Below are 27,495 nucleotides of genomic sequence, written 5' to 3'. Positions count from 1 at the left end.
GCAGAGGCAGGAGCTGTCAGGATTATCCTCAGCAGGTTATAGGCAGTTATACAAGCTCCATTATGATGGGAGACGTAATCATGGCACACTGCAAATGTCAGGACATCTGGATCCAGATTCCCCCGTATTCACATTAGAATAAGATGTACCCACATACAGCAGGTTAAAAGTGTCCATAAAAGAAGCTTGGGTGTAATCAGTTGAATTGATACACTTTTTTTGACTGTATTTCTTCGTCCCAAAGCGAGGTCCACTTTGCATTCTGGTACGTTCGGGTGGATCTGCCCAGCGGGAACTCTTGTGGACAATACTATGCTGTTCATTCACGGCCAGATTCCCCCATCTCTAAAGAGAGGACTCATTAATGAGCTGTGCAGCATTTAAAGCCAACCACAGAGAGCTGTTTAAGGTTTGCACCTGCTCTACTGCCTGCTACATTTTTAATGAGGGGAAATTGCCTCATCATCCTCAGGTAAATTGCTCCTCAGCCTCTTTGGTTTTTAAGATTAGCACGGAGCAAAAATGCAAGTCATTATCAGCTTCATGGTGTTTACGAACGATTTTGATATGTCTGGTGTGATAATGTTTGTACTAAGTCTCATGGCAATCCCTCAGTGGACTACATATCCTAATATGAGCATTTAGATGTTATTTTAACAGCACTGCTTTGGAAAGCCTCACAGAGCTGCTAGTAGGCTGAAGACTCTTAGTCTCGTTTCAATTATGTATTGTCAACAATGGAGGAAAAAACGTTCACCACTGTGCGCTAACCGCTGAATTATTTATCTACACAACGATTTGTTCCGTCCGGCCTTCATCAGGTATATATATATTTGTTGTCCAAATAAATATTTTAGCAGTAAGAGAGTTTTCTCATTTTCTTTCAAGATTGTATTTCCCTCCAACGCACTTGTCATACATTTTTCAAGTCCAAAATCAGTTCTCAAACTTCCTAGATGAAGATGATGCCTTTTAGATTACAATTTGTTGTCCAAATGCAGTCCAAAGTATAGAGATCATCTACAAAGCAGCAAAACAAATTCTTACTTTTGAAAAGCTGTAGTAGATTATTACAATTATTGAATATTAGTTTTTGGTTGACACAGTGACATATAAGTGCGTAATCGCAACATATAAGACAGTAAACAGGTTGGAAGAACTCGTTAAGCCGTAATAAGCAACCGGATGATTTATCCAACTATGAACTAGTCATTTTGTATCCGTGTTGTTTAAGATTATGGCCCGACCACTGATGCTACATTAACACAGCTCCTCTGTGAGAGAAAAATGCAAGACCAGGGTTCATTTTGTTTTTCTGCTAAACACGATTCTCCTGCATCTTTTCTCCGAGACACTGAGCTCCTTTACTCCGCTCAAAGACACGCTGCTAGCTGTGGCTTTTTCCTCTCCTGTCATCAACCTCAGTCATTTATTAGCCTCCCACAGGATTTATGCTCCGGCACTAACAGCCAGTCTAATTACGGATATGAAAAATTAGAACCAGAGGACAGTATGCAATTGTAGAAAATGTGATAATTAGGCTTATTTCCAATTTAAAAGTGAATGGCAATGCGGGGGTTGGAAATAAAGACGGGTGAAACCATAACCGTTAAATGAGCTAATAGTTATCTCCGTCGGCTCTGCTGGGTGAATCGACATCGAAATAAACTATCTCTGGAAATATGTTCACTGCACACTAATGAGATCAAAATGGCAGAAGTGGTGCAGAGAGAACTTTTTGTTGTCCTCTTTGCATCACGATACATGTCTTTTACATCAAGTTTTCAAATAGGATAAACAGGTTTCACATTTGAAATCTTGTTGATTTCCCAGCACGATAAGGGGTGATTCCTCATTGAGTAGAGAGGCTGTGATCTGTTTTTGCTCCTATAGATAAGCTCCACTTTCTGAGAGAAGCTCAACGGCTGCGCCAAACTGCAGGAAAGCTTTTTCATAATCATGTTCCACGGCCCACAGCTCGTCTAAAAGTCCATTTCCTTTTCTCTGTCTGAGTACGAGGAAGCTACTTGTTGTGATAGGACAGCACATGTAGATGAATGTGTTTCATAATGGATGCTGGCTGCACCTACCTCTCCTGTAGCAATGACGTCCTGAATTCCATCATTTTTTGAAGCCCTTAACTTCTCAGTGAGTCGCTGAAATGTCGGGCTGAATAATTAGCCGTTTCAAGGTTCTTCTTCTGGCTCTATTGTTCATGCATTATTTATAGTGGCATCTGCCTGAGAGTTGTCTCTGTACTGGTGGAGCTCCTCTATGCCTTGCAGCAGGCAAAGCAATACATGCTGCCACTCTGCCTCTGTACTGTCTTCATTCATGGCTGTTATGGAGGCACACCCAATATTCAATCAGTGATCCAGCTTTCAAGCAACCAAACAGAATTATATCATCACTTACAACAAGTCGAAATGGAAACTCATTCAGACGTTGGTTTGTATTGTCTTCTGGAACGCCTTTTGCTTCTGTCAATGTGGTTGCTTTGGCTTCTTGGGGTCTATTACTAACACGTCCATCCCTAGTCATGCTGCTAACCTAGCTTAAAAGCAAAACAAGGAACATTTAAAGGCAGTACAAATCTGCCTTAAAGGTTGAATGTTTGAACTTTATATTTATAAACCCATATAAGCCCTAGGCTAATCGTAGAGTACTATATTCGGTTTTAGCTGGTGGACTTGAGTTGTTCAAATTGTGTTGAGAAAAATATACTTGACCCACGTTCACATAATCGGTAAGATTCAGATTCACTAAAACTTCTTCGAAATGTGTTTTTCGGGTTTTAAAAACAAGATATAACACACAGTATATCCTAGCAGAAATAAGAATCTTCGTGATAAGTAACCCACTTTTATTTATTTTCACATGGAACTTCATTCGCACCTTGACAATGAAACCCCTATCTGTTCATCTGCAATAACCTTTATTGTTATTGTTCAGAGTCACCAGGCAGAAACCTGAGTTTACCCTTCACCGGGTAACACTTTAGAACAAGCTTCCCCAGCTGAAATCACTCTTTTATTTGAGTGGAAATTATTAAACCTGAAGGAAAAGAAAACCTGCAAACATAGCTGTGCATATATCAGCCAGGTGGAAATATATATTGGGCTGCAGAGAAGTGCTGTCATGAATACATTCAGATCTGCCTCGGGTGTTTTTATGTTTTTGATAGATTCGCGTTGGGACCATAATTATGAGTTGTGCTGGACCGAGCTGCAATGAAGGCATGTTCTGAGCAAACACAGCCGAAATGATCAGGAACAATAGGTGTAATAATGCAAGGTGCCCAGGTTCAACATGGCATTGATTGATTGTTTGCCTTAGGCCAGCCACAAATCACTCATTGTTGAACCAAGAGGGCAAGTACTGTAACATTTAAATCAAAAACTTTGAGGACATAATCTTGCCTGGAGGAATTTAGCCTATTTTCAGTCTCTTGTATGTATGATTTGGACAAGACGGCTTATTCTGTCTTTGGCTTGACTTTCTCAGAGCTTTGTAGGGAAGAGACGGACCTCCTCTCTGTCTTAACTGATTAAACAAGAGGCAGGTGTCAAGGACGCGCTTGGTTGGGAGTGTTATCCTGTCTGTGTTGAAGCTGAATTTAGCATGTGTGGCATGTGGTGGATATATTGTGTTTGTGTGTGTGGGAGACAGAGACAGTTAATTTGTCGAGTTGGCAGAGAAATGGATACGCACCACAAAGTCATATTGAAATGACCTTAATCAAGCAAATCCTATAGCGGGGATAGGGCGCGGAGCTCAAGCGCTAATAGCTTTTTTTCTCAGTTGAAAGAACCCGACAATCTCATTTATGTGTGATGTGGTCCTTCCTAAAGACATAACGTGACATCTCAATGTGGCTCCTGGTGTTACTGTAATATCCCACTGCCACTGCGGGAGATTAGCATTATCAGCTCCCACAACAACCCAATTTGTTCTCATTGCCATGGCAGACGGGGGGAATTAAGTGTAATCAGCCAGCTAGCATATTTAACTTAGCTATCCCTCTGAGCTGTCTCGTGCCGATCCCTGCAGCTTTTCAACTGGGCCGGTTATCTTCATTATCTTTTCTTAACCATGCTGCTGGTCTCTAAACTCATGTGTTTGACGGTTGTGAAAGACCTCTGTGGCTTCAATGGACTTATGGTTATCAGAGGCTAATTAATTTAAAACAGCAGGCATAGATGCTGAAATTTGGAAACGGCTAATACAATAATGTTTGAAGGCAAAGATAGATGCTGGTAAAAGGATTTTGTAATCATTATTTTTGAGCAGATTTGCTGAACACACGTGCTGACAATGCTCTATAGCACATACAGAGCAAATAGTTACACATATGCTCAGTACAATAACATGTTCTGATAAGGCCAGTTAAAACCAGAGCGGTATTTTGTAATTTTGTCAATAGAAAATCAAGAAAAATCTAAAAAACTAAGACTATGTTAGTCTGTCTCTTAGACTTTCCTACTTCCTGTGGCACTCAAACTAAACATTTGTTTAATTAACGAATTAGTCTCTACTGAAGATATAAATCTGTCACATTTATCGTTTCATTTTTTGGTAAAACTGTAATTTCCTAAAACAGCTGGGTACTGTTTATATGAAATGTTAGTAGTCGAGCAAAACCCAACACATCAATTCTCGAGGACGGTTTTCAGTGGCCGATTCAGTACGCTGTGAGGATTTTATGGCAGTAAAACAGTGTGTGGTTTAGACGCTAGCACACACAGTTCCAATCCGAGCTTTGAATGCAAGATTAAGAATGTGAACGTTATCATCATGCTAAAATGGCTAGCAACCTAGCTAGATGCACATACTGTATAATAGCCACATCAAATATGGCCATTGTATCTAATATATTAAAACCAGCCAGGCTTATTTTCTCTCGAACAAAGTAAGTTTGTCAGAATCTATTCTTTTTCTTAGCCCTTACATTCAATATTGATTTCCTGTATTAGATAAGTATTCCAACACCAAAACAAAATTGAAGTCCATTCATTCTATTTAGCTATGCTGATTGCTTTTTGTGTTTGCAGGTCAATACTGATGAGACTAGCTCCTAGAAAGTTAAAATAGCACACTGGCTTTTGTTCTTCTCTTGAGCCACATGGTACAGCTTTTCTTTTTTTGGCTTCTTTGGCTGTTGTGTGCAGCAGCAGCATGGCTCAGTACAGTAAAGACGGCCCTGCATAAGCTCCCTGGGGGCATCTGAGTAGTTCAACCTTAAGGTTTGGCCTCTTCTCTTTCTGCTTCTTTGTTTTGCAAATGGAGGGGGGAAGGGGCGGGGGGATAAGATGCTGCAGAGACTCAGCCGTTCCACGGTTCTGCTTGGCTCAGCAGTGGGGTTCAACAGAATCCATTTTTTTTTTTTTTACATCCGCTCCGTCCTCCTCCTCTCCAATTACTGCCTCTCTCGGAGCATGCAGTGCCTTGATTCAACTGAGGAGTGGGCTCCACCCCGGACCTTGTTTGATGTGTCACTTCATCAGTAAAATGTGGAGACCACGGCTTACGGCCTCCTGTGAAAAAGGAAAAAGCTTCATTTCTGTGATGCAACTTTCTGAAATTCAGTCGTATTAGCCCAAAGCAGTAAAGCCCCTCGTCAGGAGGTGTTAATGTTTTCAGACTCTTGTTTAAGATGGAAAACAGACTGTTTTATGTTAACTACACATAAACCAGCATGCGACTTGATGTAAAGACTTATTCCCTGCTAGTTAAATCATTTGCATTTTGTAGGCAGTATCCAAACACCCTAGTCAGCCTGATTATTTCTGCATTTCAGCGCAGTGCAAGTGTTTCAGATGGATGTACGCTTGACAGTTGGCTACTCCCTGGTCCGTGCCCTTCAGTGCAGAGATGGCTGCAGAATGTGCTCCGTACTGTACTGCATTGCAGGCAGGCGTCTTACCTTGTGAAACAACATGTGTCCTTCGCCTGCGAGCCCCCAGAGCACTCCTACTCATGATCAATTTTATCCAGCTCTGTGTTGCTGGGCTGCGACTTAATCCCATAACGCTCCAGTGTTTTGTTGCAATTGAAACACCCCCATTTTTCCTCTGTGGGTTTTCTTATTTCATCTGTAGATGGTGATGAACAATCTCATGCCTTTGTCATATACACACACAGCACGTAATCACTTTAAACAGTCCGTTATACGATCCCGCTTCACATCAGGGACTGTCAGAGTGAATGTGGTGTAGGAATTTCAGACCTGTCACAGTTCAATAAGAGTAAATCACAGACGTAGGAAGCACATGAGTTGGTATGTGGAATCAAAGGAGATGTGGAAAATACGTCCCTACAGCTGTTTTCCTGCTTGATATCTGCCTTAAGTTTAGATGAAAATGCAATGTGTTGCCACTCTAAAGCCGATGGGGTTCAGGCCGAGACATACAGCGTCACATTGGAACACTAATGCATTTCTAAGTGGTTCAATCTGCAGTGGGTCTGCACCATTAGTGTCTCTCCCATTTCTCCACTGTTTTTAAAGACGGCAGGGTACAAACGGAACGAGACATTACCTTCACATCTCAGGCCCAGCACGCTAAATCGGGGGGGCCATAACGACCAACAAAGGCTAGATGCTCTCCCGCTGCTCCCCGGTAACTACAGAGACCTGGAGAGGGGGATGTAGAATCACGACAGCATCCGCATGTGTGCCCTTTAGCAGCGATTTATAGTAGGCAGGCAGACGTGGCTAATTCGCCCACATTAATCAGCCAGAGCACATTACTATGCAAATGATCGGCCGGGGGAATTATGAGCCGACAATGTCCTGCAAGTCAGAGAGGCAGACGCACCTCAGCGATCTGATAGGATGACACTGGCCCAGGCCCAGAGCCGAGCAATCATCAGAGGAAAGCCTCTCCAAAGTCTCCGTTCATTAAGACATGACCCGGATCAGCAGTCCATCCATCAGCCTGTGTTTACCCAGCCGCAGCAGCAGAGTAAATGACTTCATGAAGCCAGATAAATGACAACAGGAGGAAATGCAAAATGTCCAGATCATCATTTAACCTCTATCTCATATCCTGCTGCTTAAGGGATGTCTTCACTGCAGATATTGTCCTCAGAACATCAATAAGGAATATTGCGGGGGATGAAGCATGCACTTATTGCCCCGAGAGAGAGGGATTTCGTCTGTAAACACAGCTTCTGAACTAAAACTCTTGAAATCTGTCTGTGAGGAGCAATCTGGGTTTCTGAAGATAGGATCAACAGTTTGTTTGCTATTGAGAATTTTGCATCTGGCTCTAAATCAACATCAAAAATAAAAATAGTTATAAATGCTGATTGATGATGAGTTATGATATGGAGTTGGTATGTTTCATCATCTGAATTTGGTTGCATTTGTTGAAAGAGGGAAAGCAGGTTACAACAAACAGTACATCAAATGATGAAAGATTATATATTTTAAGTAGCTTTTTTTGTTGTTGTGCTAAGCGAAATGTCTAACCATGACATACGAGACATGACATACTGACCAAACCATACAAGAGGTTTGTTTGAAATTCATTAACCAACTTTTAACTTAATTCACTATTATGCTATTGGGGGTATTCCCTTATCTTTAGTGTGTTGTATAGGTTTTTGTGCATGTAAATGGTCTCAAAGCCAGTGGGCGTGTCTGGCGCTTGAGGTTAACGCGACCAACAACCAATCACATTAATCTCCCGCCCCGGACACACAAAGCACGCGGTTTGATTGGCTAGCGCTTGTACTGGCATATGATTTCATTGGCTGGCGCTTCCGTTGACGCATGAAAAGTTGAACTTTTTCTCAACTTTCACCGTGAGCAACGGAGGCAAAGCGAAGCAACGGAACCACAATGCAGTTCGGCAAAGCGTGACGTCACCCAATTCAAAGTGAATGGGAAGCGTCTCTGTTGAAGCTCGCAATGGAACCGTGTGTGCGGGGCGTATAAGCGGTTGACCAATCACAACAGAGCTAACCAGCTAACCAATCAGAGCAGACTGGGCTCTGGTTTCAGACAGAGGGTGAAAAGAGGTGCTGCAGTATGAGAAAAATAAAGAGCTTTCTGAATATTAAAGCATGGAAACATGTCACAGTAGAGACACTACATACTGATATGAACCTAAAAGTGAGCATGATAGGGCCCCTTTAAAGTAGTTTTAGATTTTCCTTCTGTTGATCAATTAAAGGATTTATGTTTTCAGCTGTAAGGCTCACCGCTGCTGTCTATGGCTTCATATTTACTGTTCAGACACAAGACTGGTATCGACCTTCATGGTATAAACTCTCCGCCAGAAATCCTCTAAGAAGGCAGGATAACATATTCAGTGGAATCGGCTGTTTGGATATCGAATCCGTAGATAAAGAACCAATCCATAAAAAAATATGATCTGATTAGATTAGGAAACATGATGTTCTGTCAAAGAGGAGCTTATATCATCAGATGTATGAGATTACTCTGATCGTTATCTGATATTGTGTGTGTGTGTGTGTGTGTGTGTGTGTGTGTGTGTGTGTGTGTGTGTGTGTGTGTGTGTGTGTGTGTGTGTGTGTGTGTGTGTGTGTGTGTGTGTGTGTGTGTGTGTAAAAAATGTTGCGTTCTTTCAAGAATTCTTTGACATCCACCTCGGTTTTACTTCAAACATGTCCTCAATTTCCAGCCCTTTCACTACACAAGTGCATGAAGGGAAAGTTAAGGATTGGCTTTGTGTGTGTGTGACTGTACAGATGCTGCCACATTACAGGGACAGATGAGCTGCAGTGACAGAGCGAGCGAGCAAGCTGCATTCACACGTGATGGATCATTGCAGCAGGGCGAGGAGATGCAGATTCTCACGGTGACATTTATTTTACTCTGTGAGCATTTCTCCGGCAGGCTGAAGTGAGGTCGTGCTCCGTTAGCTCTCAACTCGAACACTCGGAAACCACAAGCTTCTCTTTGACCTTTCTGCTTGTTTTGTTTTCTTGGGAGACAGACACTCCCATGCATTCTCCGTTCGAGCTGTCGAACATGCAGGGCAGCGTCTTTGAATTGAACTTGACCTCTAAAGATTAAGCAGTGGATAAACACGTGTAAACATTACAGATGGCTCAAAGCCACTTTTTCTGATAGCAATGACACAACACGGAGTCCCTGCTGATTTAATGCTTATCCAGTATTCATTTTCTCCCAAGATGTTTATCAGACATAATCACCCTTTTGCTGAAACTAAATATGTAAATATGTGATGCTTAATCTCTAAAATACTTAAATCCTTGTAAGTTGATGTCTTGTAACACGACAGCTTGAAAATAAAAGAGTATTAGACACATGTTCATGCTCCCAACATCATTTTTAAATGCATTTTCCAATTTGATTTTGCTTGGGATGACATTGAGACAACAGGAAATATGGATAGGGATGCATGTAACAAGTGTTGGTATCATGATAGTTTCAAATGCAGAGTTTTAGATTTTAACAAGAGTCACAAAAATGAGAAATTGCGACTCAGAGACTTGATGTCTAAAAACCCTGATTTGGGAACTGACCGCTTAAGACCTTGGATAATTGACTTAGTGCTTTTAAATGTTGAAAAATGCTATAATAAATTACATAACCAAAACATCTCATTACCTAATGGACACTATTAGTTGCAGCTGCTGAAAGAATTAAACGGAGAAAATTAACTTTAAAATACAAAACTAGTTCTCTACCAGGGGTGTTCAATGTTTTCAGACCAAGGACACCTTAGTTGAAAGAGGGACCTTAAATAAAACCTATATATGGATACAATTTGAAGGCCTTATATTTTTTGTTATTGTCAAATCTAGGCTTTTGAGAAAGTATCTTCCTGACTTTCTTGCCTGTCAGAGCCACCTTGACATCCTAATGTTTGTTTTTACTGCTTTTGATGTTTTTCCGTTGTGCAATCGAGTGTATTTGCTAGTATCAAACCAATACTGAGTTTTTTTATTTTAAGCATCCCTTTCTGGCTCACAGCAATTTCCTTACACAACACGACACAGACATGCAGCTAAATGGTTTAAGAGTCAGCTTATCCTGCGGCTGTCATGCAGAGCTGGGATGTGTATGAACATTTTGGTGTCAGTGCTCGGGACGGGTGTGTGTATGTGGGTGACGTTGGGGTTGGCTAATTCAGGGTTATCGGGGGGATTTATGTCACCGGCAGACGGGGCTCGGGTCGAGGTGAGATATACGTTAACTCGGAGGAGCGCAGTCAGGCTCTCGGCCAAACGCTGTCAGCCTAATGCCAGCGAGCGGTCCAGGAGGAGCGGTGCAGCATCTGGATAGTCAAGCTCTATTAGCCTCACGGCTCTGTTTTACACTGGCTGCGATAGAGCCTTGTTGACAAATGGCAGAAGAGGTGGTGTGTGTGATATGAATCACATAACTCAGGGGACCTCCACCATGAATATCATACTCCCTTGCTCCCTGATCACCCCCCCCCCCCCCCCCTTCCTCCCTCTGTGGCAGCAGGCTGGATGGTATTCAGAGGGACAGCATTAGCTCCCAACCTTGGCGAAGGACTAAATGCAGCCTCAGCCTGGTGTCCTTGCCGTCACACTGCTGCTGGGAGAAGATAAGCACTCCAGCCTTTAGGACACACTGTAGGACTCCCACCAGCCCTCTGCAGCAATGCGAGCTGGGTAATTGCAGAAGCACTCCGCGAATAATTAATTAAGCAATCGTTATATCTGACACGTGACATGCTACAGTCGTTTCATTGATAATGGGGGTGGTACTTTTGCGGGATTTTATGATACAAAAATGCAGATTCTGTAGCTGATAGGAGACCAAAGCAATTTTTTTTTCTCTCTTCACACTGCGGTCTCACTCTGAAGTTCAGCGTTACAGCTATAACCTTTAAAATGCTGTGTGAACACGCCGATCTGAAATAAAAGACGAAGTAATTTGATCCGGCAGTGGAGGTGTTTACATTTCATATCACATTTAAAGTGTATTCTTCTCTTCTTCTTCAGCAGACTTTAAAGATAACAAACATGGATATTGCCTCTCGTATGTAACCCTAACCCTGGACATTTTCACTGCTACAGAGAAAATACTTAGGCTACCTCTAAGAAACAGTCTCGGAGGTGAAATCTGGAGTCTTGGTGATGAATTCTTGCTCCGGCCTTTGAAATCCTTCCTCTGGCTTTTTGGCTTGTCCTTGTGCGGCCTGTAAATTGTTCATAGTGATATATTAAGTAGACGGGTATGGCTGTGTGTGCGAGTATAAGAATTAGGTTTATTTACTGGGTTGAGTTGCTGGAATAAACCATGCAGTGCTATATTTCTCTCAAACACACCGGGGCAGTGAATGATGAAACACAGGCAGAGGCTGCCGTTGGTATTGATGTGTAATGCCCTTGGACCGGAGCCAAGGCGCTGAAATGGAATGAAAGGAAAGCAGTCACTCCCCTGTTAACTCAAGGTTATACTTTACAGGAGCTATATCTGTCCGTGTTGTCAACGGTACGCTTAGTTAATGTGCTCTGTGTGTCCACTGCGACCATAAAAAACATCTAAATCACATCTGTCCGGTGACTTTGAAGATTCCCAACACTTAGCCTGTATTCTTTCCAAGGCTGATGCGCTATGTCATGGCTTATACACAACTTCTGAGCTGGCAGGAGGCTGGCGTTTGGCTCTTGCTTGTAAACACTGCCACAGAATGAGCCCTTTAGTGATCGGGACGACTGCCAGCTCATAGAAGTGGCAGCGGATCATCCTCGCTTAATAGGCGCTCATAATCCTCTGTGAATGTCTTATGTTGTCCCCCGAGAGGAGCGAGACTAAGGCATGTATTTGTAATCAGAATGCATTAAGTTTAACTGCCACTATTACTGTAATAACCCAACCAACTGTTTGCATGCTGAATGGCAGCAAAATGAAAAGTATTTCGTTTTTTACCACTAACAATGTCTGTCTCTTTCTTTCTCTCCTACTGCTGCTCCTCCCTGCTGCTCCTCACTGCCACAGGAAGTCGAGGTAAGTGTATTTTTCAAATGTGTACATTGGTACGCTGTCTTTGTTTTGATGTCTGTTTTTGGCTGATCTGAACTTCTGGCTGAACCGGTGTAAGTAACATGAGTGTACATGTTATATAACGTCAGTATGTATACATTTGACTTGGAACACAACTAGTCCTTACACACTCAATGAATATATAATATCCTGCTTTATATTTAGTTTACTGTCAATTTGTATTGAACTTGTATATTTTCTACTTTTTAATGCTATTTTATTTCCATTTGAGATGTTTCCATTTTGAATTGTTTATTTCTAGTCTTTTAATTTCTCTAATGTACAATGTCTTGTCTTTTTATGCTGCTGCAACGCAAACATTTCCCAAATTGGGATCAATAAAGTACATCTTATCTTATAGCCTAACTAAAAAGTGAAAACCATTATAACATAGGGACAAAAGACATCAATTGGAAGGTGCAGACCTCCGCAAAGCTGTTTCTTTAGGTCTAAAATACTGCAGGAATCTAATTGATCAACATATTCCATCCACATGTATAGCCAAAATGCAGCCTTCTGCTTCTTAAAAAAGTGGTAGGCCTACGGTCCATATATTAAAATATGTAACAGACACAATCCCTTTAGCTCCTCACCCTGTGCGCAGTATTTAAGAAGCCTTCGGCTACACTTGTTCAGCTCGACTTGGGAGCTCAGTCCCGGTGTGCCCTGAGCAGAATAACACGGAGCTAAACTGAACAGACCTGATCCTCGGGGTCCTCTCTGGGCCTCGTGCCGAGCAGTAACTGCTTTATAGTTGATCCTCTCCGTCCTCACACTGAGAAATGGGTCAGAATGGATACAGCAGGGGGACGCTGTCTTTTTATTATCGTTTCAGCGCAACACCGCCTGGGACTCAATCTAAAAAGCAGATTTAGTTAGCAAATATTCCCTCTGCAACAGCGCTGCAGCTAAGATAGTCCGAGCCTTCTTATGAGATATATTTATGCTCTCACTCTTGCCTTTTGCAGTTTTCTAAATGTTAGAGACTACAGCAACAACATCAACCTCATTTGCCATTTATGGAAATATCCTGACTAACTTTAAAGCTTGAGATCGATACCAATCTCATAGCATAGCATAGCATAGCATAGCAGCTGCTAAATTTAGCATAAATACTATAAACAGGTGAAAACAGAATATGTTGTGAAAAAAAATGCTCACAGAAATTGACTACATTTAACTTAACCTTGAGTTTAAATGATTGGTATGTTAATTATCTTTTTAAAACCCATCTGTTCAAAATAAGAGCTGAATATATTTGCTAAAATCATACTCACATTTAAACTGTAGTTCATGGCATGCAGAGAAGTTTCTGTTATCTTCCTTCATTATGAATTCTCTTCTGAATTCTCCTTAAAGGGCCCTATTGTGTTGCCCAAAAGGAATTATAAAATCCATTAATGCTAATATATTTTTCTTTCCAGGATGATTACATCAAAAACATGGAGGAGAACACGGGCTCTGATGAAAGTAAGTGATTTTATCTGATTAGAAAATATTTTATCTGAGGACGATGGTTGTGTGTTGTATTTTCCACCTACATCAGAGTGTATGCTGCTGTAATATATGTAGAGACTTTGTAAAGACTTTTAATATTTAAATGGCTTTACTTAAATGGACAGCTCTACAGCAAAGGAAAATAACTGCTGTATTTCAGATTATACCGGCATAATCATTGCTAAGTGCTGTTCACCTTTATACATCTGCTGTCGACAATGAAACAGTGCGGCGCACATCATCCAAGTGCCGGCTTTTCTTAAATGCAGCAGCAGTCTGAGGTCATCCTGTGTGCAGTGAGCGAGGGTCTTGAGTGTCGCAGGTTCTGGAGGGTGAGAACACAGTTGTGATTCAGGTCTGAATTCAGTCGGATCCATTAGTTTGAAAAGCCTGCTATAATTGCCTTTGTTGCTGAGGGCTCAACTCCAAACTCCCACCAGGCTCCATTTACCTCCATGGGGTCTGTTTCTAGTTGGAGAAAAAAGATGTGGCTGTTAGAAAATCAGCTGTGGAGGAGGAATGGAGGCTATGTGAAAATGGTGAGCAAAGTCACATTTTCTTTTTGTATTCAACTGATATAAAAGGAGAAATAACTGAAAATGTGCAAACGTTTTATATCCTAAATGTTTTCAAAAATAAATCACAGCATTGAGCCCAGCTATTGAAGCATTTAACAGCGTGTCTTTTCACGGGACCAGCATCCGACATTGATGGTTTTAGGAAGTGTAGAGTTTGCCAGAAAACTGCTGATGTTGTGAAACCTGACTGCTGCTCTGTCACAGACTAAAGTTTAGGCCCAGCTGTGATATATACTAATAAAGGACTGGCTTATCTAAAGCTAGTTGAGTAGCACTTGAAATGTTTTGGCTGAAACCTGATGTACTTTTATGATTCAGTTTTCTTCAAGTTTGTATCTTCTTGGTCGAATGCACTTATTGTAAGTCGCTTTGGATAAAAGGCGTCAGCTAAATGCAATTGAATGTAATGTAATGTTTGAACACAGTCACTGTGAAAAGACTAACTGCCTAACTGCCACTAGAGGATATTGAGGTAACTTGTTTTTTTTAATTTAAAGTGGCCAATCTGGTTTATATAATTTCACAACTTTGCAATTCCCCTCAGCTCATTGTTTCGCTAGTGCGGCTCTCTGTTGTGAATCACTCATCAATGCTGTTTCAGGAGAAAAGGGTATAAAAGCCTATCATTTTGCCACCTGTCCAGCACCAAACGGTAGTCAAAGTACAGTCAAAGCATTCAGCAGCTAAAGAGGCAGATATTTAGGTTGTGTTAGGCAAAACAAAAGCAGAGTGTTGGCGCGTAATTAAGCAATTTGTTGTGCTTGTATGTATGTATACAAATGTATTTCATTATCTGGCACCTGTTAGTTTAAATTAAAATAATAATATCATAAACCAAAATTCAAACTCCAATTTCTTGTATGCAAAAAGACTATATTAAAGGGACACATATTCAGAATGTTGTAAGCATAATGACTTATCATACTTGCGAGTAGCCTAAACATATTTAAAATACATCACATCACAGCTCTTGGTATAAATATAAATATAATTGTAGGAGCCAATTAACTGTGGGTATAAAGGTAGGAACTTATGTGTGTTGGAAAGAGGTTCCGCCGGAAGGCCCATACAGTTTTTGACCACACACACGGAGAGCACACACGGAGAACACACACAAACACGGGATTACAAGCAAAGGTATTGTGTAAACGGTAATATCGTGTGGTGAATATGGAAAGAAGCAAGTAAATGGAAACCAGTCAAATGAAAATAAATGGACTGTTTCAAACTGGAAACTTTGTTTCTGACCTTTATTCGGCAGCAAACTTGTGTGCGTCAATTACACCCACCAAGCGGATCCTCAGAGGCTTAAAGCGTTGGCTTAGCCTCTACAATAATATTCATACATGTTATTCACACATGTTTTAGCCAATGGAGCGGGCCCTTAGGGGATAGCAGTGTGTTCCTGCTGCAAGGTGAGTGTGTGAGGTCGGCTTCAGCACCCACACACCCTCACTTAAAAGACTTTGAAGACTCGCCCCACAGGAGAAAGATGTAAGAAGACACTCCAGACGTTATCCCACTCATCTGTCCGTACAACAGGGGGAATAGCTAATGTAGTCTCAAGGAAACGCCTCGCCTGCTGTAGTGTGGGCGATGTTCATTTGAATACCATTGATTTCATCCCTGTCCTAAATCCCACTGGGACTAATTCTGCAGAGTTAATCATGATCATGGTCCTCTTTATTGTAAATGTAACCCGAAAGAATAAAACTCCAACCATCTGTACCTGTAGGCTAAGAAAGTACAAAAGACCCAATGGGAGACTTCAAACACCTCCAGTGCTTTTATAAGTGAGACGTCAGCTCGGCTTCAACAACAATTGACCGCTCTACATCATATTTTAGCCGATAAATTAAACTTCTCTTATGCCTGGAACCAATTTATGACTGTGATTATGCTTCCACTCGTGCAACAACACGAAGAAATGATTCATAAACATTGTGTTATAAAAAGAATCGGAGGTGTTGCATCCTCTTTAATTATAAGTCAATATTTTCATAGCTCCATTGGAGTGGAATAAAAGCTGCTTTAACACAGCGGCCACCAATTAAAATGGAAGGGTATAAAAGAGTCTGCTAAGATGACTAATTGCAAATCCAGTTGAAACTAATTTACTTAAAGCTTGTCTCTCGCATGCTTTTAATGTTCATCAGAGCTAAATCTTTTCAGATTCAGACGGGTGCGACTATTCCTTGGCAAGTCTTTTGCGGATTTTCTTTTCTTTTGTTTTAGTCCAGAACCACTGAAGTACTTTATTAAATGCACACTCTGACCATTTGAATGTAAAATAAATTGCTGAAGGCTTTAAATGGAGGATCCTGTCTAACTGGAAGCATAATGTGCTTAATATTATGTTTTAGATGGCAGCATAAGAAAATAATACAAAGAGATAGGACACAGGCTCATTCCAGTCCCATTTACTTTGCTGACATGATTCCAGGTGGATTTAAAACCCACTATGGCCCTTACACTTTCCAAATTGCAAATGCAGCATGATGTGAATAGCCAGCGACAGAGAAGGCGAGGTGAAAAACGCACTCAATCTTCAATGCAAATAAAATCTGGTGTTTAGATTTCACCTCCATATGTAGGAGTTGTATAAAAATACCGTGTGAGGGACGTGTTTGGTGTTAAGCTGTTGCCTGGAGGCAGACTTGATAGATGAAATGACTAAACATAAGAACAATGAGAGAGGGGCACTGAAATTATACTGAAAACACAGAGCGGTGTTTCTATGGGAACTTACAGTAAAGCAATTCAAACATTTATTTGAAAGTGCTACATCCAACCACCCCTAACACGTCGCTCATTATGGTCTCTTTATTCTGACTAAATCTCTAAAATTGTGAAGAATAGAAGCACACTAATTTGGTTTCCTAGACAACTTAGAAGGAAACCAATTGCTTTGTTACTGAACATTTGATCAACCCACCATTATCTGTACTATATATATAAACATAACACCCACATAATTTTCCAACACCTATCCTACAATATATTGACTTTTCACCTTATTACAAATCCATTATATCTGTATATCATCACTAGGCAAGGCAAGTGTATTTATATAGCACTTTTCAACACAAGGCAGTTCAAAATGCTTTAAACCACTTTTCTAACCACTAAAGTCTTGTTGGCATGGCATTTTTTATACAAAGCACATTACCGCTTGGATATATGTGCAATTTAAGCCACATTTTAGATGTACACATATCAACAATCCTGCACCTGATGATATTTCCCCCACAGGTAATTATTAAACCTGCTATAAAATAATCTGAAATGATCATATTCCCAGAGGGTATACAGTATATTCCCTATACATCAAGGCTGCTGTTAGCCAATGAGCATGTTGATATATTATATTTAAATTCAACCTCATGCAGGATAATACTCGACATGAATTGGATATGCATAACATGTTTTGTCTCCCTGAACGAGTATATTCTGTTCAGATTCAGATCCGCATGTTCTTTTCTAAAACACATACAGAGGATTGTGGAGCGTTAGTACCTGTGTCTCCCCCTGCGTGCTTTCGAGCCTCATTTGATTCTTCTTCATTCATTCAGACTGTGTTTGCTCTGCATGGGTCGCTGCACAGTCTGCAGTTGTGGTTTCTATCAACTGCACCATAGAAAATACAACAAAAAGGCACACAAGAAGGTGATAACAGTTAAAAGTATATTACACCACTCAAATAAATCCATACATTTTGGTTCCCTGCCCCCATAAAGGTTTATGAACCGTGAGTGGAGCTGTTGTTAACTAAATTAAATGTTAAACCTTATTCTCTGAAATAAGCCACCAGAAAGATATCCTCTCTGGAAGATACACCAGAAGAAAGCCTGAGGGAAACCTGATGGGTTTCATTGAAGAGAACTGATGTGAGTCTGTGCTCTTTATTGAAAAGAAATGGTAAAAATGAGAAATGCAGTGACAGTTTAAGGTGATTTGGGGTTTTGTGAAATGTCTGAAATCAAAGAGAAATAACAGTGGTACAGTCTGGATAATGTTACACATGCTGAGCTATCATGACAGAGCAGAAGACCTGTTTGAACAGATGAAGTGAATAAAAGTCAAACTGAAAATATTTGATAGGAAATGACATTCAGCGGTATGTCTTTACTCTTTTTTGCGGAGTCTTTTCTTTTTACCCACAGTGAGGGAAATTTGAGTATCTGTTTCGCAATTAAATTATGATAGACACTAAAATACCAGTGATATCTCACAGGTATTGATTTATCCTTTTATATAACAATTTACTGGTTGTCGCCTTGAATAATAGGCCAAGCTTTTTGGGAGCCGATACCTATATACATAAAATGCCATATTAATATATACATTATCAGAACTTAAACAGACACTTGTGAAGATATTGAAACCCCAATGTTGAAAAGTTACTTCGGCAAAAATAATGCAACATGCTTTTTCTACATCTTTCAGCAGTGATGGAACCTTTTGGGTGTTTTCTTTTTTTTTTAAATCTGTTAACTGCTACACAGTTTTAGTTCCTCCCCTCCAGTGCCATGAACAACCAGGAGCATTTTGGCACAACTGCTACTTACACAACTGTAATTGATATGCTATGTTTCCTGCAACTGTAATATATTGTTGAACAGTCTAAATTGTCTAGATAGAACATTTTATATTGAGGATTATTGTGGTTCATGTCCTTTATACTGTAGATCTATACTGTACAATACATACTTGCTGCTGTTTATTGTTTCTATTGTTATTTTAGTTCATTTTATTTAATTATGTTTATACTTTCTCCCACCTTTAGAGATGTAAAGATTGTAATGCCTGTACACTGCTGTTGCAACAAAAATAATTTCCCAATTTGGGATCAGTAAGGTATCTATCTCCCTATCAAAAATAAAAATGCTTAGTGCAACAAAGGCTAGCAGATAACAAGCTAGGTAGCTCAGAAGTGGTGCCGACCTTCAACTCTTTATGAACTCCTGCAGTTGAGACTCACACCTGCTCTTAGAAGAACTATTCCGAGCCCCCTACCTGTATTTCTGGTCTTCCTCCGAGTTGTCATCCACCGTATTTTCCTGCTGTAGCATCAAAGTATCACCTAGACCCTGGATTTGCAGGAATCTGGCTGGCAGCCACCTGGTCTGTTGACCGTGTTGACTACAAAGCAGCTGCTCAAAGCTGACTCAGGATTTCACAGCTTACATTTCTCTCTCCATCTGCCACACAATCTCCAATTTATCTGAGCTTGTGGGTCTTTCCGAGGCCTCTCAAGTGGCTTGGGACTGAGCGACATCTAGTTTGAAATGTCATTGACCAGAGGTTGATGAAGGCGGAAGACACGCTGCTATTTTCATCTCGGTCTGTCATTGGGGAAAAGGTTGGCATTGAAGAGTTCAGCTCTCCAAAGAGGGAGAGAGATTTCTCGGGAGGGAGCGAAGAGGTTAGGAAGAAATGGAGACGAAGATTAAGTGTTTGTGTGAGGGAGAGAAAAAGCAAGATGGGGAGAGACAGTGACGAGTTGACAAGGGGGAAGTGAGATGTGACAAGCAGAGAGAAAGAGATGCTCAATCAGGTCTGTCAGGCTCTCCAGTGCTAGCAACCAACGCTAATGACAGCTAGGCGTCCATGTTTTTGCAGCACTGTTATGACTATAAAGTCAATGGACTCATTTGTGCACACTGCCAGAATATTTTTCACACATTTCATGATTCTTAGTTCACACGCTGACAAAAGAGGATGGAAGATCGTTTTTTTTCAAATGTATATATTTGATTATGCAACACTTAATATAGCTGCCCCCCTTGCTATCAATCTGTTGAGCGGACAAAAACAGAAACATTGACTTTATTTAAATGTATTATGTCAACCAATTTCAAATAGCTTTATCAGGTTAGTTGAAAGCAATAATACTAAGTTTAACCTAATATGTTTTTATTTAAACTTAATATTAGTATTATTCAATAGTGTTTTTATTTGTCAGACAGTTTATAGATTGTTTATCTTCACGGTCATCTGTATATCTTTCTTTCTATTTTGTGATGTTTCTATTTTAGAATTGTTTTATTTCTACTCTTTTAATTTGTTATTATGTGCAATGCCTTGTTTGTTTTATGCTGCTGCAAAAATGTTTTCCCAAATTGGGATTAATAAAGTACATTTTAGCATATTTTATTGATTTAAACTAACCTAATACAGTTATGTGAAATCTGATGACATCATACGTTTAATTAAAGTATGTGTGTGTGCTTCCTGTTAGAAGACAAAAGAAAAACAGCTGGAATCTCTGTATTCTTTTTTCAAGGAGGTGACAAAAATAGCCAATTAAAGCATAACACTCCAGCTGTGATTGACACTTTTGGTGATATTAGTGTTGCTTTGTGCTTACAGCCGTTGATACCACCAAGGACCCGTGCCAGAATGTGAAGTGCAGCCGCCATAAGGTGTGCGTTGCCCAGGGTTACCAGAGGGCCATGTGTGTGAATCGCAAGAAAATGGAGCAGAGGTAGGTGGAGTCATAAAGTCTGAGGGGAGGCTTGTTTTGTGTGTCGCTGTTGATGAGATTTCTACGTGGTTCCGGACCAACATTTCTGTCGTGTTGGTGTCAACAGCTGTGCGTTCGTTAAAAGCCTTTCAGTGTCTGCTTGTGATGGCTATTGATTAAAGCCAGCAACAGGCCCAGAGAGTGTCATGAGTTAGGAGTGATGCCATTTCAGCTCGCACACTCATGCTGAGCACTGAGTAATTAACCAGAAGGTGGGAAAACTCAACGCAGACGGTTTGGGAAGAAAATCATAGCCATCAAAGTTTAATATGATAAGAAATTGAAAACCTAATTTTGAAAAGCAATCTCTCCTGAATACTAACATATTTAGCTTAGTTCAATATGTTTAATTTGTGTTACTGAATTTGACGAAGAAAACACACACACAACACACATTCATTTGCAATAAAAGAGACAAAACCCAAATTAAATATACCAGTATATAGACTTACTGAATTATCTGCATTTATTTTGGACAAGATAATTGGAAGTGAACTTCTGATAAACTGCCTGAAAATGTAAACTGACTATTCACACTTAATATATCAAATACATTTATATATTGTTGATGGTTTTCAAAATTAAATATTTCAGTGATTTTTAAATGTTGTTAAATATTCAGTAGCGATCAAACTTTCTTTAGTTGCTAATACCATGAACATCTTTATGGTCATTATTTATCCTTGTATGGGTTTACACGTAAAAACACTACAGTAATGCTCCTATTGGACACATAAGAGAGATGCTAGCCTAATGGGTAACACTTAATGCCAAGGGTTCAAACCTTATGATTAATTAAGGCTTAACTAATACATGACTCATCAAGGTCTTATCTAATGCGTGATGTATCATAAACTTCCGCAACTCACTTTTAATTAATAATGAAGCCGCTTCTACTTACTTTAATTACTTAAAAGTACATGGTTCATAAGTTTGTGAACTCATACATTTATGAGTAGGGACGGAATCAAATGAACATGTTTTAAATGTAACCCAGCGAAAGAGGACAACGTTTTCTCAGCTAATCCATATATTTGTATGCGTGCATTTCTGCAGTATGAAACTTTGTAAATGTGCACTTTGTCTTTGCTCATTCATTCAGAGTTGCCTGATCAAACCGAGGCTTGCATTGTGTCCACGTCTCATTTTATGGACTGAAAATACAAGCAGCTAATAGAGAGAAAAACATCAATGTGAGCCTTCTAGTTGAAACAAGTTCGCACAGCTAAAATATATAATAATATAAATATCAAAACAAAAGGGACAAGTGTCAAAACTCTGGTACCATATCCCTATCGTAGTTTAAAGGCACAATTTCTAACATGTCCGCATATAAATGTACTAAAATTACAAAACATATGTTGTTGAAGTGTGTACTTAAAAAAAATCCCAAATGTTTCCAACAATTTTCCAACACACAAGTCGTAATGTTAATGAAGTTAACTGCCTTTTTAATTTCACCTGTAATTATTTTGTATCCCCTTAATGTCAGTGTTGAGGAGGTATGCCAGAAGCCGTGATAAATCTGCTTTTTAAGAGACATTTTTACAATACACTTTAAAAGTTGATTGTTTTTAAATATATACTTTAACTGAATGAAAGATTGTAATCATTGGAAGTCTGGATCTTATATTATCAGATGAACAATTTGAGCAAAGGGTTGCTGCAGCCGAACAGCGTAGCAGAAACGCATTAGTTTTTGTTATCAGTTTCACAATATCCAATTTTTTTTTGTAGAGGAGGTTATCTCTACGTATAATTTGTCTCCTAAAACCTGCTGAACTACTTCATCTTATAAGTTATCAGAGACACAAGCTGAGCAGACATTAGTCACAACTTGGCTCGTGGCCAGCAGCATTGAAAAACACAGACTTTATTTGTGAAACTGCTGTGATCAGCGTTTTTACTGTTTTAATGACCTGCTCCACTCTATTGTCACTAAGAAACAGCACATACATGTGGAATGCAATGTGTGCTTGTCCCCCTAAATACTTTACTAAGCTACCCATGTTGACAATAGGCCAGCTTTAGAGGAGAGGTAGTCAAAAGTTATCTAGAAAAAACGTTTGGTATTTCAAAAGGTCCACCTGGAATCTTCAGTAATTCAAATGCTCTTTCCCTTTCAGTTTTCTGTGTTGAAACTCACTGAGAATAATCTATCTATTCCTTCACTTCATTTATTCCACTTTGACTGGAAAACAAATGAGCAAGGCTGCAGTCTGAACATAATGAATGGAGTGAATTATTACTACCTTCAAAGACTATCTGCTGCAACAGGCGTTTATCTTTTCCAATAAAGTGCTTCATTTACAGAGTCCCTCCAGAGATGAGAGACACTGTGTGGAATAATGGGTAATAAGCAGGGCTGCACATAACTGGTGCGCAGGTGCGCATGTGCACCTCCGCCAAAAAAAGAGCACCGTGTCATTTGAAAAAAGGCGCATTTGCGTACCAACATTGAGAGAGAGAGAGGGAGAGAGAGAAGGGAGAAGAGAAAAGAGAAAATAGAGAAGAGAGGAGAGCGAAAAGAGAAGAGAGAGAGAGAGAAATATATTTGCGAGTTGCATATGAACCTATGATATGAACTCAGGGCCGGCCCGTAGCACTAGCGTAATAGATGTTCGCCTAGGGCGCCAGATCTGTGGAGGCGCTGCGCTGGCAGCTCTGGGAGGGAAAAAACCATTTTTGACCGTTGGGGCTCATCCTAATTTTCAGCCTTGATGTAACAATATTCACAATTAAGTAAATGTAACACCCTTTTCACCCCGGTTACATGTTTCATTTGCCCTGTACGATGGGCGCTGTAAGTGATGAAAATGGGGGATATTGGCTTATCTGGCGCCCGCAGCTCACAGCCAAAGTGCGAGAGAGCGTGGGAGCGAGGGAGGGTGCACCGGTTCCGGCGCTGTTGTTATTAGCATCTGGTGCTAGCTGCTCTAACGGAAGAAGAAGATGTTTCTACAATAATGTGGAGGGAGAGTCCTCTCCAGTCAGACTGAGAGGCTGATACTACAGCTCAGTGAGGTAAAGGACTCAGAGTGTTTAGATAGTTCACTTTAGTCTAAGTTCAAACGGTTTGGTCACAATTTATGTAAACACATAGGCACTCCTTTATAATTATTGGGATAAACAGGTTTGAAATCATTCCAATGTATACTATAGGACAGTAAACAAAAATATCCTTTAAAACTGGAGAGATAAAAAAATATGCATAAATAAATAAATGTTAAGGTAAAATAAGATATGAATGAACAACACAAATAAAATAAGTTACATTCATTTGTTATTTGCTATGGTAGGTTATTGGTTATGTTCACATACTTATTTGATTACATCCACTTGTCTAAGATGACAACAGAGACTTTCACCCAAAACCAGCTGTTGACTTGTGGATGCAAGCAGCTAATCGCAGACTCAACCAGAGAGAAAGTAGTAGGCCTACATCATCAGCTACCATGTCTGACAGTCAGGAGGGTAGTGATGACAGCTTGTAGGATTACTGCTCGTGCTAATGTTGTCTTGTGTTCACCTCTGCATGTGTGTTCTGTGTTCACCTCTGCATGTGTGTTCTGTGTTCACCTCTGCATGTGTGTTCAGTGCCGTGTGTCTGGCAAATAAAGTCAAGACCCCCTCAAAAGTTACGGTTTATTTCATTTTAAGGATGAGCACCAAGCAACATCTCCAGGTGCTCCTTTGAGAACCAGGGCAAACAAGTTATGTGCACCCCTGGTAATAAGCAGGAACGCAACCACACTTAACCATCCCGGCATCATTAAGTAGCGCAGCCTCTGACGTGGTACTGCAGAGCGTAATGCTCACTGAACATCAAGTCAATCACCGTGTGATAAGAAAGAAAGTAAGCAAGGGGATTTTACCAAGCAGAGACAATTCTGGTTTTATTTACCCAACATGGTAGATATAAGCCTCTGAGGTGCCTTTTGCCATCCCATTACAGTGAAAGCATTCATTGAAAACAAATGGTCTTCCCCAAACAGTTTCCTGTTGCATTTAATTAATTTTCCAGGATATTTTGTAGAAAGCAACTTACAATACGTCAATTTCAACTGGACAGGAAAAAGATAATGTAAGTTTATCCCTCTCAAACAAGCAACCAACAGCATGTTCAGTGCTTCACTAAAAAATCTATTAGAAAGCTGCAGCTGATTCAGAACGCCGCTGCTCGAGTCCTCACTAACACTAAGAAAGTGGATCACATCACTCCTGTTCTGAAGTCTTTACACTGGCTTCCTGTGTGTCAAAGAATAGATTTCAAAATACTGCTGCTGGTTTATAAAGCACTGAATGGTTTAGGCCCAAAATACATTTCTGACCTCCTGCTAAATTATGAACCATCCAGATCTCTCAGGTCTTCAGGGACTGGTCAGCGTTCTGTCCCCAGAGTCAGAACTAAACATGGTAAAGCAGCGTTCAGTTATTATGCTCCAAATATCTGGAACAAACTCCCAGAAACCTGCAGGTCCGCTGCAACTCTGACTACTTTTAAATCCAGGCTGAAGACTTTTCTTTTTGTCGCTGCTTTTAATTGAACTATTCACATCTTAGACTGCACTGTAACTTTTATCCATGTATTTTTTATTTTAATGTTTATTTGATTATCTTTTCTTTTTAATGACTGATTTTAAATGCCATTTTCTTAATGTCTTTCGTTTTTTGTAAAGCACTTTGAATTGCCTTGTGTTGAAAGGTGCTATATAAATAAACTTGCCTTGCCTTCAATGCCAAGGCTAGTTTTGGGTTTGGAAAAAAACAAGGTTGAAGTCAAGATGTTCTTTGAGTTTTTTAAGCCTTGCCGTTACGACGATCTCATGTTACACCACTTAAAACATTTCACAAACACCCACTTGGACTTCATTGGAGGTCACTATGACCTTGTATTTTGTCCCAGAACCCAATGATTCATATGCTGATTATACAATTTCACACCACTATCTAAAAGAGTAGAAGGATGAAGTGATAACATTTTCCTGCCTCCTGACAGGTTGGTGGAGACATATAACTGAGTCAGTCATTTTAGTTTGGTTAAATGTCTTGAACACTTATGGATAGTTTGCCACTGGTGATCCCTGAGTTTTTCATTTTAACCTGTTTTCACAAAACTGTGCCTCAGGGCTTCTTAACATTTAACAACCTATTAATGTGTCATACCCATGGTCATACCCACTTAACGGGAAGAAACTCAGCTAACTGACGATATGAACAATTTTTACCGAAACAAAACACAAGTCTCACAAGAAGCGTCTAAATGAACCCTGAGCGCAGAACTCATGGTAGAAATACTTTATTACTTATCGGATCTGCACAAACAAGATATCAGCTAGCAAGCTGAGATTCCACAGATTCTAGAGGTATTAGTATCATCCAGGCCCGGTTCCAGAACAAAATGACTCAGGGTGCATCTGAGATTAGAGAGGGTGCAGTGGTAAAGTGCTATTTTTACAAGTGGGGAGTGGACCTAACACCCTCTAGGAGGGTCCTCACCTCCTCTAGGAGGGTCCTCACCTCCTCTAGGGCGGTCCGGGGGCATGCTCCCCCGGGAAGATTTTTTTTAAAATATTGAAGTTAAGTTAAGTTCTGTTTTGAAACCATGAGCTGCAAAATGAGCAGAGTTGGGTACTTTTTAAATATACCTGGGCAGGCTCTGTTTTGCAGAGGTCCTCTGGCACTTGTGGGCCGCTGAGGGGTGGCGGTGTTTGGGGCAACGAAGACGGCTGCGGCTGCTCCGCCTCTGTGGGCGAGGCGGGCAAAGCCGGCGAGTCGGGCAGGAGGACGTTAGTGTCCACGACAGTGAAAACAAACGTAACGTAATGTCCCCATGATCTGAACTGTTATTACCTGCAGTAGATGCAGTGTTACTGCTGGCGATTAGGGCTGGTTGTTTTAACCATTTTCTGATGTCCATCATTGACTGCTGTGTAAGCACCTTGCAGATGACGAACGTGCAGCGGCACAGGTCACGCGCACCTCACATAATAACGTTACTTACCGTTTAAATTGACCAAATAAATGCAGCAGACAATGTTATTTAACCACAATTACAATTTATTTTATTTCAACTAAATTATTATTATTATTATTACTACTATTATTATTATTATTATTATATATGTAATATTTTTCACTTCATTTATTTTATTTTTTTTCACTTTTCAAATGAGGGTGCATAACAACTCAACTGAGGGTGCAATGCACCCTTATGCACCCCCGTAGAACCGGGCCTGGTATCATCACTGCGATCAAAACTTGCAGAAGGGGAAGCAAACCCAGACATCACACAACGTAGCTTTACGGAGCAAAAACTGAAAATAGTCTTACCTTTGCTGATTTTTCTGATCAAAAGTTGTGTTCAATCTGTTACAACCCCAGCTCCGGGGCTGCAACAAAAAGCGGGGAGGCGAGACGAAGGGTATGAATAATAAAGACGTTTATTATAAATAATAAACGCTTGCGGCAGACCACACTTGAAAGTGTGTGGGGGAGATGCCTGGACACGTCTACGAGCAGCAAACTTTCAACAAAGATCGCTAAATGCTACAGCTTGCAGGCCAATTAACATTGTGGAGGACGAGGGGCTGCGTGATATAATTCGGGTCGCATCCAACGACTGCACTTATGAATTGCCTTCCAGAGCCACCACTGTGTCGAAAATACACAACTTGTATGAAGTCCAAAAAGCGAAAGTAGAGGAGGATTTAAGAAAGACTTCCACAGTTGCGCTCACCGGAGACTATTGGCCCCTACACACGGCGGCGTGGGTTGAAGTTTACCGGCGGGCATCTCTGACGCTCGACCAACAACCAATCACATGCATCTCCCGTCCCGGACACACAAGCAGCGGTTTGATTGGCTAGAGCTTGTACTGG

The 27,495-nt window shown here is 40.5% G+C and overlaps 1 protein-coding gene across 1 annotated transcript in view; it reads left to right on the top strand.

Moving 5' to 3' along the window:
• The window catches only part of LOC117543701 (testican-2-like), a 45,738-nt gene that overhangs the window by 5,364 nt on the left and 12,879 nt on the right, over positions 1-27,495 (top strand). Inside the window, exons 2-4 of the mRNA XM_034212172.1 lie at positions 11,969-11,977; positions 13,438-13,483; positions 20,461-20,575. Of these exons, the coding sequence (XP_034068063.1) occupies positions 11,969-11,977; positions 13,438-13,483; positions 20,461-20,575 (170 nt within the window). The remainder of the gene's footprint in view (positions 1-11,968; positions 11,978-13,437; positions 13,484-20,460; positions 20,576-27,495) is intronic.

Source organism: Gymnodraco acuticeps, unplaced genomic scaffold (assembly GCF_902827175.1).
Source record: "Gymnodraco acuticeps unplaced genomic scaffold, fGymAcu1.1, whole genome shotgun sequence".
Taxonomy (NCBI): Eukaryota; Metazoa; Chordata; class Actinopteri; order Perciformes; family Bathydraconidae; genus Gymnodraco; species Gymnodraco acuticeps.
This window is presented reverse-complemented; position numbering and strand designations above follow the sequence as displayed.